Source organism: Protobothrops mucrosquamatus, unplaced genomic scaffold, assembly GCF_001527695.2.
Source record: "Protobothrops mucrosquamatus isolate PMUCROS unplaced genomic scaffold, P.Mucros_1.0 scaffold109, whole genome shotgun sequence".
In the NCBI taxonomy this organism is placed as follows: Eukaryota; Metazoa; Chordata; class Lepidosauria; order Squamata; family Viperidae; genus Protobothrops; species Protobothrops mucrosquamatus.
The window spans coordinates 910,746-926,853 of NW_015386481.1; the positions used below are offsets into that span (position 1 = coordinate 910,746).

Consider the following 16,108-nt stretch of genomic DNA (forward strand, 5'->3'; position numbering starts at 1 on the left):
TCTCAAACTGGATGGTGGGAATCCTTTTGGATCGCTTCCCTCCCACCTTCACCCCCTGAGAAATAATGTCAGAAGCAGCCGGATCTCTTAGAACCAAAAGTCTCTTATAGTTTCAGCAATTCTTCTAAAAGTCAGTTGTGATTGACGGTGAAGTAGCATTCTATAATCCATCAACAGCCACGCCTAGGATTAAAAAGGGCCATTGAGATTTTTTTGGTTCTAACAACCATCGCCATGGCTAAATTTATGCCAGGCAAGAATGCTCTAAAATCTATTACCAAGCACTGGCCACACACTGGTCATTTAAAAGTGCCAATGAGGTTTTCTTTCTGGTTCTAAGAACCATCGCCAGGGCTAAGTTTACTCCAGGCAGAAAACTATAAAATCTATAATCCATCAACAGCCATGCCTAGGATTAAAAAGGGCCATTGAGGTGCTTTTTTTTGGTTCTAATAACCATTGCCATGGCTAAATTTACAGCAGGCAAAAATGGTATAAAATCTATCATCTAAAGGTCCATCCCTCCTTCTTCCATCGACGCTGCAGGCTGACGACTGAGTCTTCTGTCTTCTAAGGTGGTGCAGAGAACAGGCCTTTGAGATAAAAAACCCCAAATATTACTTCAGCTGCCATTGGAGTTTTACTCCTAAGAATGCACAGTACACACTCCTTACTATAACCCATTTGCAGGTGTTACTTACCTAGGAAGGACCGTCAACTATGGAAGAGCATCCACCTCCCTCCATATCCCAAAACTTTGAAGAATACAAGACTCGGCTAAACTTACCTCACAGCGTAGGAGGCCACATCACAGCCGGAGGCTAACAGGGCTTGAGCTGGAGACATTTTCATGCTCTCTTCTTTCTTCTTTCTTCTTCTGCTTTTGTTTCTTCCTCAGTCGTGCCCAGCAAGCGTTGTCTCTTTCGAGGAACTTTTGGCAGCAGGCGTGCAATTCTTCCTCCGCTCAGTCTGCAAAGCTAGAAAACCCTAACCTCTTTTATAGATCAACGGCCACAGCTAATATTAAAAAGGGCCTTTGAGGTTTTATTTCGGGTTCTAAAAACCATCACGCAATTAAGGAACAGTCAAAGAATCTAACAACAAATAGCAGAACAAAGGACCTCCAAGACCATTTTCAACAACACTGAAAGAAGCTACTTGAACATAAACTGACAGCAAACCACACTCCCTTCTACTAGCACTGATGATGTTCCCTAGTTTGCTAATGAAACGTCTACAAGAAAACCACCAAGCTCAGAGAGCACCCAGGACGCCTTATTTCTATCTAGTGTGAGGCGATTCCAGAGGATCGCCTTCCAGTTTGAGTCTCACTGAGGGGGTCCTCAGGCACTGGAGGAGTGGACGCTGTTCACTCGTCCAGTGTGATTTCCCCCTCAGTGCGTGCTCAGGGACTGAAAGGGTCACCCAGCCCCACCCCAGAGAGGACTTCCAGTGTGAGTCCCCCACAGTGTTTGCTCAGGGATTCAATGAGACAGGTAGCAATTTGCTTCCCCGGCTCATTCAGTGTGAGTGTCGCAGAGTGGGAGCTCAGGGACCGAAAGACCTCCACCAGGGGGGGCATCACCACCATCGCCATGTGTGTTGGTATGTGGGATGCTCCCAGGACCCTGTCTAATTCTAAGAACCGCAGCCAATAGCTAAAATTGTGACAGCTCAGAATTATTTTTTTTTACCATTGATACTTTGTAAACAATTTTTGCAGGAATAAACATGTTGCAAACAGTATCTGCCAGGCTTCCACACTTTCATGATATACTGGAGAGTGAATTAAACCATCTCTCTTACTGTTGATGTCTTCTTCTTCGTCTATATGGATTCATGCCTTTGAAATAAACAAAAAATCAACGTCACTAAATGACCAGCTTATGTTCAAAGACTAGAAAAGCAATCAATCAATCAAAAGGGGATTTTTGTGTTTTATCCTAGGAGTGAAAGAAGACAATATACAATGAATTGAACATTGTCCCCTTGAGAATTCTTCAGACCATGCAATTAGTCGGGTTTTTTTTACATGTTTTGCTTCTTTTAAGGACTTGAGCCTTGACTAAAATTTCCTCAGGTCCCAAGAGTTGACTTGGGAGAAAATAAGGGCAACTCCAGGCACTGAAGCAATTTCCTGAGAGTTAAGCCAGGGCCTGGGCCTGAAGTAATTTTAGTTAACTTTCACCTCTACTTACTTGAAGTACTTTTTTAGCCTGCAAGGACATGGCAAAGATTTTTTCAGACTTTACCCCCAAGCTAATGTTAACTCTTATTCCCTGTGGTGGTTTGGGTCCCTTTTAAAAGGACATAATAATAATAAAGTTGGAAGGGACCTTGGAGGTCATCTAGTCCAACCCCCTGCTCAGACAGGAAACCCTATACCATTTCAGACAAATGGCTGTCCAGGCTGAGATTATCTCAGGTTCCACCAGTATTTTATTCTAAGAACCTGAGCCTTGGCTAAAATTACTTCAGGCCTCCAGAATTGACTTTATTTCAAGAAAATAAGTCCAATTCCCTCACCTGAAGTAATTTTAGTTAACTTTTTTTATTTAATTCCTTGAAGTAGCTAGTCCTCTACATATTTTGCTTCTTTTAAGGACCTGAGCCCACTAAAGTTAACTCAGGTCCCAAGACATCACTTTATTCCTGAGAGCAAGGTCAGCTCCTGAGTAATTTTATCTTTACCTTTAAAACTATTTTTAATTCTGACTTGCCAATGGTGGTTTGGTCCTTCTAAAAGGAAGATTCCACCAATATTTTAAAATGTGCACCTTGGCTAAAATTATCTCAAGATTATTTCAAGACCTGACTTTATTTCAAGAAAGTAAGGTCAACTCCAGGACCTGAAGTAATTTTAGTTAACTTTTGCCTTTACTTACTTGAAGCCACTAGTCCTCTACATGTTCTGCTTCTTTTAAGGATTTGAGCCTTGACTAAAACTTCCTCAGGTCCCAAGAGCTGACTTTATTCAAGAAAGGGCAACTCCAGGGACTGAAGCCATTTTGCCTTTAAGCTCATTTTAAAGCTTGTTCACCTGTGGCAGTTTAGCCCTTTGAACCACACCTGCCTAAAATTGCCTCAGCTTACTGCAAGGACATGGCTGAAATTACTTCAGGTTTCACCAAAATTTTATTCTAAGAACTTGGAAGTCCTGGCTAAAATTCCCTAAGGAATTCACTTTATTCCTGAGAGGAAGGTCTGCTCCTGAGGCAATTTTATCTTCAAACCTCATTTTAACTCTTCATTCACCTGTGGGGGGGGGGTTGGTCCTTTTTAAAAGGACATGGCTGAGGTTCCACCAAAATTTTAAGAACTTGAGCTTTGACTAGAATTAATTCAAGACCCAGCCATTTGCGAAGACTTGAGATAAGTATCTTTAGCGACCTGTGGTATTTGGCGTCGTGTGAATAAAACACCGTTGAGATATTACCTCAGCCACCCTCGGCGTTTTACTCCAAAAGAACACGCGCCGCGCTTAAAATCACCACAGGTGCTGTTAATTAGCTCAAGAGCTCGCGCTCCCCTCAGGCTCCCCTCAGGCGCCTTACAACGTAGAAAAGCCTCCGCTAGAATTACCTCAGAGCTCAAAAGGCCCTGCCCGGCCTCGAGCTCGAGGGCTTGGGCCGCGGGGGCGCCGGAGGGAGAGGCTTTTTAGCCCCCCGGAGCCCCGCAGCCGTCGTCCCTTGCGGGGAACGAGAGACGCGGGAGCGGAGTCTGCTGCCCGCTTCGCTTTTTGCACTCAGTCTGAGGAGACCGCCGAGTTTTTAAAAGTCCCCGCCTCTCGGAGAGGAGACAGGCCGCTCAGCCAATCCGAGGGGACGCGTTTTCGGAGCAGCCAATCAAAGGGCGAGATGGGCGTGCAGAAAAGAGCCCGCGAGGCGGTCCGAGGGCGCTGGGCGGGAAAGGCGCGCGCTCAAAACACAGGTGCTTCCCGGGCTCGCGCAGCGGTTGCCATGGAGACGGCCGCGGCGCGCGAGGCGGCTCATCACGGCCAGGTGGGCCTCGGCCGCACAGGTGAAGGCGATCAGGATGCTCCCTTCTTGCAACAGAGCTTTTTTTTTTTTTTTTTGGCTCGTGTTGAGCATTTCCCCCCCCCCGCTTAAAAGGCTCGCTGTTTTTACAAAAAATAAAAATAAAAATCTGAAAATGTAATGCATACAACAAATAATAATAAAAATAAAATTATGGTTATATGCATGTGTGCCTGGCTGAGGAATTCTGGGAGTTGAAGTCCACCGGTCATCAAAGGGCCAAGTTGGAAGACCCCTGGTATAGGAGATGCTTTGGACTACAGGTCCCATAAGCCAGCCTTGGTGTGGGGGTGTGTGATGGGGATTGCCTCTCTTGCAACAGATTGCCCTTGTGGTTGGTGGGTCGTCCCTCCACCTAAAATTCAAAGCTCTTTTTCTGTTTTTTTTTTGTTTGCATCTTCTCCACTCTGTCACAATCTTGCCAAGCAGCCCTTGGTTTTATTTTGAATTTGTTATTTTTTTTTCCATCTTTTTTTTTCTTTAAGAAAAAAAATCCAGGATTGGTTTGTTTTGCTTTGCTTTGCTTTGCTTTCAAGGGATTCTACTAAAATGTTATAATAGAGTTTCTGATACTTAGTGTCTTGCCCAGTGGAAGAAAATTGACTCAAATTTGAAACTGTTTCTTCCTTTTTCTATTATTGGAACGCTTCCCTACCCACAGTTAAATGTTTTTATTAAACTAGACATGCCCAATTCCTGCAAACCATTCTTCATATGTTTTAGCCTCCAGTCCCCTAATCATCATCGTTGCTCTTCTCTGCATTCTTTCTAGAGTCTCAACGTCTTTTTTACATCATGCTGACCAAAACTGGATGCCGTATTCCAAGTGTGGCCTTACCAAGGCCTTGTAAGGTGGTATTAACACTTCACGTGATCTTGATTCTATCCCTCTGTTAATGCAGCCTAGGACTGTGTTGGCTTTTTTGACAGCTGCATTCTCTGGTCCATCAACCCAACATCTTGGCCTGGGAAGAAGGCTTTGTTTCAGACAGTTGCAAATGCGTTTGGATGTAGCCATGGATGGCCAGAGGCCAACCTGTCACGGGGTGACAACAGATGTCCTTCCATGCATGAGAAATCCCTGGGTTTTCTTTCTTCTCTGTTGGTCCACAAACGTCCTTGTTTGTTAAGTGAAGCCTACAGTGATGGGCAAATATTGCCGATGGAGTCTCTGCCCTAAATTTTTGCACATGTTAAGAGAAAGGGGTGTATGTGGCTCCTCCCACTTTGCTTCTCCATCCTCATCTCAAGATGAGTTGCTTGGAAAGCCCACCACCCTCCGCCCGATGAGTAGGCTCGGGGCATCCTTTCACAGTATCAATCATAGCTTGTCATCTTCTGAGGAGATGGTTCCACCAATCCTCCCGCCTCTGGGGTCACGTGAAAGGCACGGTCCCTTGGGCTGAAGGCCAACCTCCGATCTCACCCCCCCTTCCCTTCTTGAGATGGAAGATGATCTCTCTTGATGAGCCCTGAACTTTTGAACCCATGGAAGCTTGTCCTTCGGAGGAGTCATCAAGAGTTCACTGCCCTTTCGCACTGTTGGCACCAATGAAAGAGGCCACATCAGGAGTAATATCCATCAAACGGGGAGGACTCCGTTCAAGGCCACACAAATCCACCTCAGCTGTTCCGGAAGGCCCATCCTGGGCGACTGAAACATGTCACAATGTCCTTTTGTGTCTCTGCACCAATTAGGAGGCCGGCGTGGGAACGAATCGGGCCGGGACACCTGCGCGGCCGCCCTGTCCTTCCCCTGCCAGGTTGCATCACGCTCCAAAGGTCTATTTTGCCGAGCAGACCAGGGGTGTGAAAATCCTTGTTGAGAGAAAGCAAAGTTAATTGGAGAAGATCGAAGCATTACGCATGGGTGGCTTCTTCCCCCAGAAGACAGCAGAAGGGGTGTGTGTGTGTGTGTGTGTGTGTGTGGTGGAAGAGAGTCTCAATTTCCTCTCCCACTGTTCACCAAAAGCTTTGAACGCGGTTCCAGGACGGCTCTCCTTGGGTTGGGATCCTGGATTTGCAACGTGGCTAGACAGGGGGATGAGTTGGGGACAAGGGAGGTCTTCTAGTCCAACCCCACCTGCCCAAGGCAGGAGACCTTATAACCATCCTGGACAAATGCTTGCCCAGTTCTGTTTTTGAAAACCTGTAGGGAACTGTAACGAACTGTCGTAAATCAAGGACTACTTGTAAAGGGGGGGTCTTCTATAGTTCAAGAGACCATCTCTGCTATTGGGGCATTGGACAACCTCACGCCATCACAATCCCTTGTGATGGATTTTGAGCAGGCACCCTCAGCCAAATTTGGGGGGGGGGCTTGTCTTGCTTCTCCCCACCCCGTTCGGCGATCAATGTCCCCCAACAATTGACCAGGTTTTCGCAAAAACCTTGTGGTGATGCTACTCCCAGGGGACTTCCAACCTGGAGAGGTTTCCAGTTTCGTGCTTTCTCCTTCCAACTCCACCCAGACGATCAAAAAATCAACCCAAAACCCAGGAAAGAAGAACTGGTCCAGACGTTCACACTTCACATTTATTTTGGAAAAAAAACAAAAAAAATGTCTTCTTAAAAATACTCCTACAAAGATCTCGGAGTAGTGGCTTCTGCCTTTTTTTTTAATTTTTTTTTATAAATACATGGGATTTCATTTCTTCCTTCTCCTCTTTCCCGGGGACACCCCCAAAGATGTCCGACGGAGTTCAGAGAAGGCCTTGGACGGCATGGAAGACGCACCCTTGGGTGAGAAGGGCCTGGGAAAACCACCTGTTATTTACATATATATATATATATATATAATTTTTCCTTTTGTAAAAAATACAAATACTGTCAAGGGTAAAGAAGAAAAATGGCCAGGGACCAAAACAGTGTCCCTCAGACGGGGGGAAACCTGCCGATGAATTGAGACGCATCTTCGTGAAGCTTCAAGCAGGCGGGCGCAGGACGGTTCCGGGAAGGTTCAAAGTTCAAAAGTCTCCAATTCTACACACACACACACACACACACACATACACAAAACCCAAAAGAAATTACAGACAGGAGAACAAAACATTTTCTCAATTTTAAATAAATATTCCCTGTTTGCAGCCACTTCTCCTCCCTACTGGCAGTTTAATAATAATAATAATAAAGTTGGAAGGGACCTTGGAGGTCATCTAGTCCAACCCCCTGCTCAGGCAGGGAAACCCTATACCATTTCAGACAAATGGCTGTCCGGTCTCTTCTTAAAAACTTCCAGTGTTTGGACTGGTGGTTTGAAGATGGCGATCTATAATTATCTAAAGAGAATAATGTCCCCTTCCAGATTAAAGGCTCGGGTGGACCATTCTTGACGGCATCTCTTCCAAGCCTGGAACAAAACCAGCCCTTTTGCCCACCCTTAAATCACCTCCTTTCTTGCACAACAGCCCTCCGCTCAGAAGGATCACCATACCCATAAGCCTGGCATTTTATTGCTCAGTCCAGTGGAAGGTGGGGCAGCCTCAGGACAGGTGGGCAGATGAGGGGGAGGATTAAAAAACGAGAATTTTGCACACGCAGAGCAGAGCCAAGCTGCAAAAACCAACAGGCTGGGGGAACTTCAATGCCCAGGATGCCCCATTGAGCATGGAGAATTCTGGGAGTTGAAGTCCCCGGATGCTGCCAAGCAAGGCCATTGTTCAGTGAGTTTTGCCCCATTTGACGACCTTTCTCGCCACCGTTGTTGCCGCGGTTGTGAGTCACACAGTCGCTAAGCGAACCAGGTCCCCCCCCGCTGACTTTGCTGGCTGCAAAAGGGGATCACGTGACCCCCGGAGACGCTGCGACCGTCGTAAATACGAGTCAGTCGTGCCAAGTGGATGAATTTTGATCCCGTGACCCTAGGGATGCCGCGACGGTCATTAAGGGTGAAAAATGGTTCCTAAGTGGCTTTTTTTTTCAGTGCCATCGTAACTTTGAACAGTCACTAAACAAACTGTTGTAAGTTGAGGACGACGTGTATCAGACGGGCTCAGCAAGTACAAATGCAAATGAAAAAAAAAAATAGGACCTGTCTCTCACACACACCCACAAATATACAGACACATTTGGGGGCAACGTGGTGTAAACGCTTGCCTCCTCCCGGAAGTGCTCTTTTTTTTTTTCACACACACTCACACACAAATATACACAGACTTGGGAGCAACGTGGTGTAAATGCCTGCCTCCACCCCCCTGGAAATGCTGATTTGGAGGAGAGGGTCCAGGAGAAACACAATTATTTTTTTTTTTGCATTCGGAGGAGAGCGAAAACAACGCAACCCCCCTGGGGACCCCACTGCCAAGGAGGAAACAAGGACAACCGCCACCACAACAACAAAGAAAAAACACGTCAAGTCTACAACACACGACAAGGGAGGAAGGCCTTGTGAACATCTTGAGTGTGTGTCAGAGCTGCAGCTCGGGGTGCAAAGAGGAGCTGTTCCAGGTTGTGCCAATCCCAACCATCAAGGTCCCACCCGAACCGTCGGAAGCTCCTTCGGACCCAGGAAAAAGGGTTGGAGAAGACATCAAATTATTATTATTATTTTTTTAAAAAGCTTCTGTCCTTCAAAAGGGAAGTGGGTTTCAAAAGACCCATCCATGGGTAACGTCTCTTGTTGTCGAGGACAACAACCTCCTATCTCTCGCCCTTCTTCGGTCCGGCCCAAAGATCACCGTCCACCAAAACCTGGATGAGATGAAGCCTCCACAGCTCCACTCTTAGATGTTCGGGGACCTCCGGTGTGGATATCGATGCTGGACCGTCTTGTTTGAAGGATGGACAAGGTGAGGAGGCCGAGAAGGGCTGCTTGACGTCCCTTCCCCGACTTTAGCCCTTGAGGAGAAGGTCCACGTCGACGACGTGGGGTTTGGACGTGTCCTCCTAAGTAAGAAATCCAGGGTTGCGCTGATCTGTTCAGAGTCTGTGGCCGCGCGGCGCTCCATGTCTGTTTGGGGAGCCCAAGGCCCCCCTAGGAAACCTGGACACACATTAGGACCACGCGGGAGCGGGACCCCGTGGCCGTGTACAAGAAGCACGTCTCAAACTTCCACGGACTGGATCTGGCTCATCTGCGTGCGCATCACCTGGACGCTGTTCAGGATCTTTTTTTGGTGACCGGCCAGCGTCACTCCGACTCGCAAGATGTCTCTGGGGCCGGGAAAAGAGCAGAGGGAGGAAGATTAGGGAGAGATTGTATTGCATTGTATGTTTTGTATTGCATATTCTATATTTTGTATTGTATTGTATTCTTGTATTCTATTCTATTCTTGTATTGTGTTCTATTCTTGTATTGTATTGTATTCTATTCTTGTATTGTATTGTATTCTATCCTTGTATTGTACTGTGTTCTATTCTTGTATTGTATTGTGTTCTATTCTTGTATTGTATTGTGTTCTATTCTTGTATTGTATTCTATTTCTGTATTCTATTCTATTCAGCTTCCCCCATTGACTTTGCTCGTCACTAAACAAATTCTTGCAAGTCAAGGACTACCTGTACTTTATTTTATACTCGTAAAATACAACTGATTTCCCAATTTCACGTTCCGTGCTCTTACTCCATCGTCATCTGGGAAACTAAGTCGAAACTGGAGAAGCCGTTGCTGTCAAAATTCTCTTTGTACTGGCCCATCTTAATGGCCTCCAGCCACTCGTCCACTGTGTTGAAGCTGGAGTAATCTGGAATCGTCCGGTCCAGCAAGGGCAGATTAATCCTGCAAGGTCAACGACATTAAATTCATTTCAATTTCAGTTTACCACCAGCCTGTCAGATGCAGGTCGCCCTCGACTTAACAGCCACAAGTGAGCCCCAAATTTTCCGTTGCTAAGCGAGGCACTAGCTAAGCACATTCCGCCCTGTTTTACCACCTTTCCTGCCGCGGTTGTTAAGCGAATCCGCACGGTTGTAACTTTGAACGGTCACTAAATGAACAGTTGTAAGTCGAGGACTACCTCCGACGAATGAAGAAGACCTAAAGTCTTCTTCCGGGTCAAAGTTCAAGACTCTGCTTCCTTACCCTGAGGAAAGGGGTGCCATGGCTTTCAGGCTGTTGGGGTTTCGGATCATCTTGTCTAGGGTGTTGACAATCTGTCCAAACTTCGGCCGGTGGTTGCGGTCCTTCTGCCAGCAGTCCAGCATGAGCTGATGGAGAGCGCTGGGACAATCCATGGGCGGTGGTAATCGGTAGTCTTGCTCAATGGCATTGATTACCTGCAAATGGTGGTTTAGGTGACAAATCCCATCCAACCAACTGTTATTATGGCCAGAAAACAACATAGTTGAAGATGAGAAAGACTTTGAGTTAGGAGGAACGGTTGGGCTGAAGGCCTCCTAGAAACATTGGAAGAATTCTCACAACCCATAATTTCTGGGGGAAGAAATCCTCATTGTCTGCTCCCTATGTTACAGGCGATGACATCACCAGAGGTCCTACCCATCTATAACCTCCAAGGCTTCCTCAGATGTTTCAAAGCTGTGACTTACATCCTGGTTGGTCATATCCCAATAAGGTCTCTCCCCATAGGATGTTACTTCCCACATGACGATCCCATAGCTCCACACATCGCTGGCAGAAGTGAACTTTCGGTACTGGATGGCTTCGGGCGCCGTCCAACGGATTGGGATCTTACCGCCCTGTGACGAGAAGAAGAAGAAGAATTGGGTGCGAGAAGGATTGGGTGTACCACAGGAGAAGTCTACAACCTTGGCAACGTTAAGAGTCGTGGACTTCAACTCCCCCAGAAATCCACAAGTCTTAACGTTACCAAGGTTGGAGACCCCTGTACTACAGGACTTGTCTTCTGAAGAAGGGACAATGATCGGGTCTCTTCATTGTACAATGAGAAAGGCCAGTTTCTGAGGAAGGATGGTCCACGCGGAGCAAAGGAACTTCTTCTCAGATGTTCAAGACTGTGAGCTGAGACTCCAAAACCCATGAGCCACTTGGATTTGGAGAAACCGAAGGGAAAAGTCATGAGCTGATCCCAAAATCGCCACAAGTGAGTGACGAGGCACTTGTCTTCAGGACAAGTCTTTGATATCTTCAAGGAAGGAGGACCTTCACCCATCAGTGGAGGTCTCCTTCCATAACAGTCCTCCTGGCCTACAAGTCCCATTGTGGGCTGGAAATGGCCGTTCAGGTCATCTGCAGATCATTAGAAGTGGCCAGTCTGCAGCCTGAGGACCTCATGTCAGCTCCTCAGAAGCAGAAAATGTTAGGTAGCAAATCCTGGCTTGTCCCTTGACTTATTTCAATAACCTTTCAAAGTCTTGGCCAACCAGCCTCCTTCCACCCTCTTACCAGAGCACTGGTGTAAGTGGGGTCCGAGGTGTCATCTTCCAAGAATCGGGAGAGGCCAAAGTCCGAAACTTTGCAGACCAGGTTGCTGTTGACCAAAATGTTACGGGCTGCCAAGTCACGGTGGACGTAGTTCATGTCAGCAAGATACTTCATGCCAGCCGCGATGCCCCGGAGCATGCCCACCAGCTGGATGACCGTAAACTGGCCATCGTTTTGCTGAAGAGAAGAACAGGAGGAGAGGAAAGATGTGTGAGATCCAGGGCAGGTGATGGGAAGGTGTGAGCTGGCCACTGGGGTCAAGGAACCTCCGAGCCAGGAGACCGGATGTCCTCAAAACAGTGAACTCAAGTAGAACAAGTTCTCCTCAACAAGTTCTTTTCCGGATTCATGGGACGGACTTCAAATCATCAATCAGAATAGAGCTGGAAGGGGCCTTGGAGGTCCTCCAATCCAACCCCCAGCTCAAGCAGGAGACCCTGGACCTAAGGGCGGGGGTCCTGTGAAGGAGGAAGAAACGGCTGCTCCCCACTTGGGGGTCTTACCCGAAGGAAGGAATCCAACGACCCGTTCTCCATGAATTCGGTGACTATCATAACCGGGGGGCTTTTTGTCACCACCCCCTCCAGGTGGATCACGTTGGGGTGGTCAAACTGACCCATAATGCTGGCTTCGCTCAGGAAGTCCCGCCGCTGTTTCTCGGTGTACCCCGATTTTAGGGTCTTGATGGCTACGAAGCTCTCCCTTTTGCCCGGCAGCTTCAGGTGACCGCTGCAGACCTCGCCAAATTCTCCTGGGGGGGAGGGGGAGGGAAAATCAAGAGCAGAAAAAGACATTTATTCTCACACACACACACCGCCCAAAATCTCACATTTCTACCTTTCAGGGTTGAAATGTGGGGTCCTTGGTTATCTCTGACTTTGGGGGGTTTCTTGCAGATGTTTCATGACCCAAATAGGTAACATTCCTCCTCCTCCTCCTCCTCCTCCTCCTCCTCGAGGAGGTGGAGGAGGAGGAGGACGACGACGACTGTGGGGTCCTTGGTGGTTGTTTTCTTGCAAATGTTTCATGACCCAAACTAGGTAACATCATCGTTGCTAGCACTGATGAAGTTCCCTAGTTGGGTCATGAAACGTCTGCAAGGAAAGCCCTAAGCTCAGACCACAAAGGACTCTCAGTCCTCCTCCTCTTCCTCCTCCTCTTCCTCTTCCTCTACCTCTTCTTCCTCCTCCTCCTCCTCCCTCCTTTCTCCTCCCTCTCTCTGCAAACCCACTCCCTTCTAACACTGATGATATTACCTAGTTGGGTCATGAAACGTCTGCCAGAAAACTACCAAATTCAGAGAGCATCAAAGTACCCCACAGTCGTCGTCGTCGTCGTCGTCGTTGTCCTCCTCCTCCTCCTCCTCCTCCTCCTCCTCGCCAAACTCAGCGCCAAATACACAAATCACCAGAAGCGCCCAAGAGTCTCTGGGGTCGGCCTCACCTGCCCCGATCACCTGTTCGATTTTCACGCAGGAGATGTCTATCTCCTTGGCAAACTCCCGGACGGCCTCGTTGGGGTCCTCGTAGGTGAAGGGGTCGATGTAGATTTTCATCCCCGGAGTAACTGCTCAAAGGAGAAGAAGCCGACATCTGTCGTTTGCTCCCCCCCCGGTTGATAAGCCCTAGTTTAAGGGGGGGAGTTGTTTCGCTTCCCCAACAACCCACCCTGCGAGGTAGGCTAGGATAAGCGTCAGTCATTCAGGAACATCAATTGAGCTTAACCCGTCTCTCTCGTAGAATTGCAAGAAAGGCAAGCCCCCAATTGTGGTTTGGCATCGCACCGTGCATTTTTGAAATCCTGGTTAAGCCTAACAGAAGCTCCTCCCCTAGTAAAAAGGTCACTAAACAAATCGTTGTTGAGGACTACCGCTCAGGGCTTCTCTGGGACTTATTGGTGTTTGTCAGTGGCTGTGCAGGTTATCGCCCCAACGGCACATTTTGGGGGTGCATGCTGCTCTTCCCTCCTGCCCCCCCAACCTCGCCCCATCCTCAAATTCATACATACTGTGGCCGCTGGTGTAGTGTTGCAGCTTGTCGGTGTATTCCGAATCGTTGCGCTCAAATCCACGTCTTCTGGAAGGAGAGCACCGTGCTGAACGGTAGGCAGATGGACTAGGGGGGCAAGGGTGGGCTTCAGCAATGTGTCCCCCCCACCCGCCCAACCTTTATTCTCCTCCCCCACAACAAAGACCCCTCCCTTTAAGCCCCGCCTCGCCCTGCGGAAGCCGAACTAGCCCCAGTATAAATCAGGCATGGAGTTGCACATATAGTAAAGGTGAGGTATGCGCAGAGAGCAGGTGGCTTATCCAGCCCCCCCATAAGCTCCCAGGTACATAGAATCCGAGAGCTGGCTGGGACCTTGGAGGTCCTCTAGTCCAACCCCCTGCTCCAGGCAGGAGACTTTGTCCCATCTCTCCCATCTCTCCTTGAAAAACATAATCTCTTAGATAGAGAATAGAAAAACTGCAGAACAGAATAGAAAAACGGAGTCGGAAGGGACCTCGGAGGTCATCTAGTCCAACCCCCTGCTCAGGCAGGAGACCCTATTCCATTTCCAGCAAACGATTGTCCAATCTCTTCTTAAAAACTGTTGCAGAAAGGGGGGAAAGCCAACCCACAAACGGAACTCAGGAAATGTGGGATGTTCTAACCGTATCCCGAGACGAGGCAGAAAAACGGAAGCCTCTTTGAAACGTTTCTTTCTGCTTTCTTCGGAAAAGCCCTCGTTCTCGATTCTTGCCCACCTGTTGCAAACCAAGATGATGACCACCAGGGCGATGAGGAAGACCAGTCCTGCCGCCGAGGAACCGATAATCAAAGGCAGCTTCTCCTGAATGCTGGTTTGGTACTCGGCTGGAACAGCATGCAAAAAAAAAAAAGGAAAACAAATTAAAATGAGGCATCAGCAGAGAGGATCACAGAAAGGGAAGATCAGGAGGGACCCGAGAGGTCATCCAGTCCAACCCCGTGCTCGGTGCAGGGTTTTTAAATGAGATCACGAAATCCTTGAGGGAAAGGTTGGAAGAGGGTTAGGGAGGTCATCCAGTCCAACCCCACGCTCGGTGCAGGGTTTTTAAATGAGATCACGAAATCAGCAGTGGAAAGATTGGAAGGGATCTCAGAGGTCATCCAGTCCAGCCCTCTGCCTGGTGCAGAAACCCCACAGGTACAGCATTCTGATGGCCATCCAACCTTGGTTTAAACAGGGAAGCATGAAACAATTCCTTCCCTTGGCAAAAACCTCCCTGGTGTCCGTCCAAAATTTGATGTCTTTTCATTTCAAAGAAGCATGAAAGGGACCTCTCAAGGTCATCTAGTCCAACCCCCCGGGCAGCAGAGAAACCCACCATTAGAGCTCCCCAACAATCCAGAAAACTGATATACAGGTAGTCCTTGACACAATTGAGCTCTGTCGATTGATTGGGGAGGGGGGAACCTCTAATTGGGGAGGGGGGGAGAAACCCCTGCCGCTCACCTTCCGTCATTGTCTGGAAGTACATTTTCCCGCTGTAGCGTCCGTAACCGGCCACTGTGCGGGCTCGCACCTGGAAGACGTAAATTGTCCCGGCTTTGAGGTTTGGGACGGTCACCGTATTGGTGAAGCTCTTGACCGCCGTGGCATTAAACTCGCTCAGATCCTACAAAACACAACCACGGTTATTCCGGTTAAAAAAGGAGGAGAAGAACAGAGAAGGGGGGTCATTGTTTCGGCCAAAAAAAATGTCCGTTGCATTTGCCTAGCTTTCCCCCCCCCCAGATGGATGATGCAGCATTGGGCAGAAAAACCAGACCTTGGAGCCGGGAGGGGGCCCGTGAGGTCATCCAGCCCAACCCCACAGAAACTCCCAAGAATCGGCCACGATTGAACCAAGAAATATGTTCTGCTTTTCTAAAATTTATAAATATGTAGGTTCTGAAAAGATTGATTTCACGAAAGCGCGAGATCAGTGCCGAAGACTTTTTACAATTGCACCACAATCCCTAGCCATCTTCCAGCCGATATTTTTTAAAATGATGGGCTTGCTAAGAGGATGAACACAAGCCTGGGTGCGTGTTTGTGAATATTTGCAAAAAAGAAAAAAAATATAGAAAAGCCGCGGAAAAGAGGAAGCGTTTTGTCCCTTTGCTGGGAGGAAAGCCGAGCAGAGAAGAGAGCGGCTAATTTCTACAAAACAACGGGATAAAATTATGCAGCATCAGCTGCCCCCCCAAAAAACCCCCTCCTCACATTGGTTTCCTCCTGGCAACTGAAAATAGGTCACCGAGCGAATTATGCAGCTTTTGTAATCTCAAACGGGGAGGGTGCGCGGTGCCTCCATTTAAACACGATTTTAATTAGCCTTTTTTAAAAAAAAAAACAAAAAAACACATTCTCATGTCCAAAATATCCACTTTTCTCCTGAAGTGGAGTAGTCTTCCTTACCACCCCTGGACAAATATATCTGGGTTTCAATCTATCCACTAAAAGGAGCATTCTGCAAGGAAAACCTGTCTCAAAAAAGCATACGGATGCCTTCCGAGGATTAAAAAAATAATAATAATAATAATAATAATAAATTTAATTTATATGCCGCCCTTCTCCCAGCGGGACTCAGGGCGGCGCACAACATATTTAAAACAAAACATAAATACATTCCCCCCCGATAAAACCGAATTAAATCAAATTTTAAAGTTGTGTCTCTGTCAAATTGTTAAAAGATAAACCCCAAATAAAATCCTCCCTAGGT

General features: G+C 47.7%; 1 protein-coding gene across 3 annotated transcripts in view; it reads right to left on the reverse strand.

Moving 5' to 3' along the window:
• Positions 1-9,079: 9,079 nt before the first annotated feature.
• EPHB2 (EPH receptor B2) overlaps positions 9,080-16,108 on the reverse strand; it is a 24,638-nt gene continuing 17,609 nt past the window's right edge. The window contains exons 6-15 of one of the 3 annotated variants that reach the window (XM_015812750.1): positions 14,857-15,019; positions 14,126-14,234; positions 13,387-13,451; positions 12,823-12,945; positions 11,883-12,130; positions 11,341-11,556; positions 10,524-10,673; positions 10,057-10,250; positions 9,598-9,753; positions 9,080-9,188 (exon numbers count right to left, since the gene is read on the reverse strand). In XM_015812750.1, coding sequence (XP_015668236.1) covers positions 9,080-9,188; positions 9,598-9,753; positions 10,057-10,250; positions 10,524-10,673; positions 11,341-11,556; positions 11,883-12,130; positions 12,823-12,945; positions 13,387-13,451; positions 14,126-14,234; positions 14,857-15,019 — 1,533 coding nt within the window. Of the gene's footprint in view, positions 9,189-9,597; positions 9,754-10,056; positions 10,251-10,523; positions 10,674-11,340; positions 11,557-11,882; positions 12,131-12,822; positions 12,949-13,329; positions 13,455-14,125; positions 14,235-14,843; positions 15,020-16,108 lie in introns of all 3 variants that reach the window. The other 2 variants (XM_015812751.1, XM_029283488.1) reach the window with 2 other exon arrangements.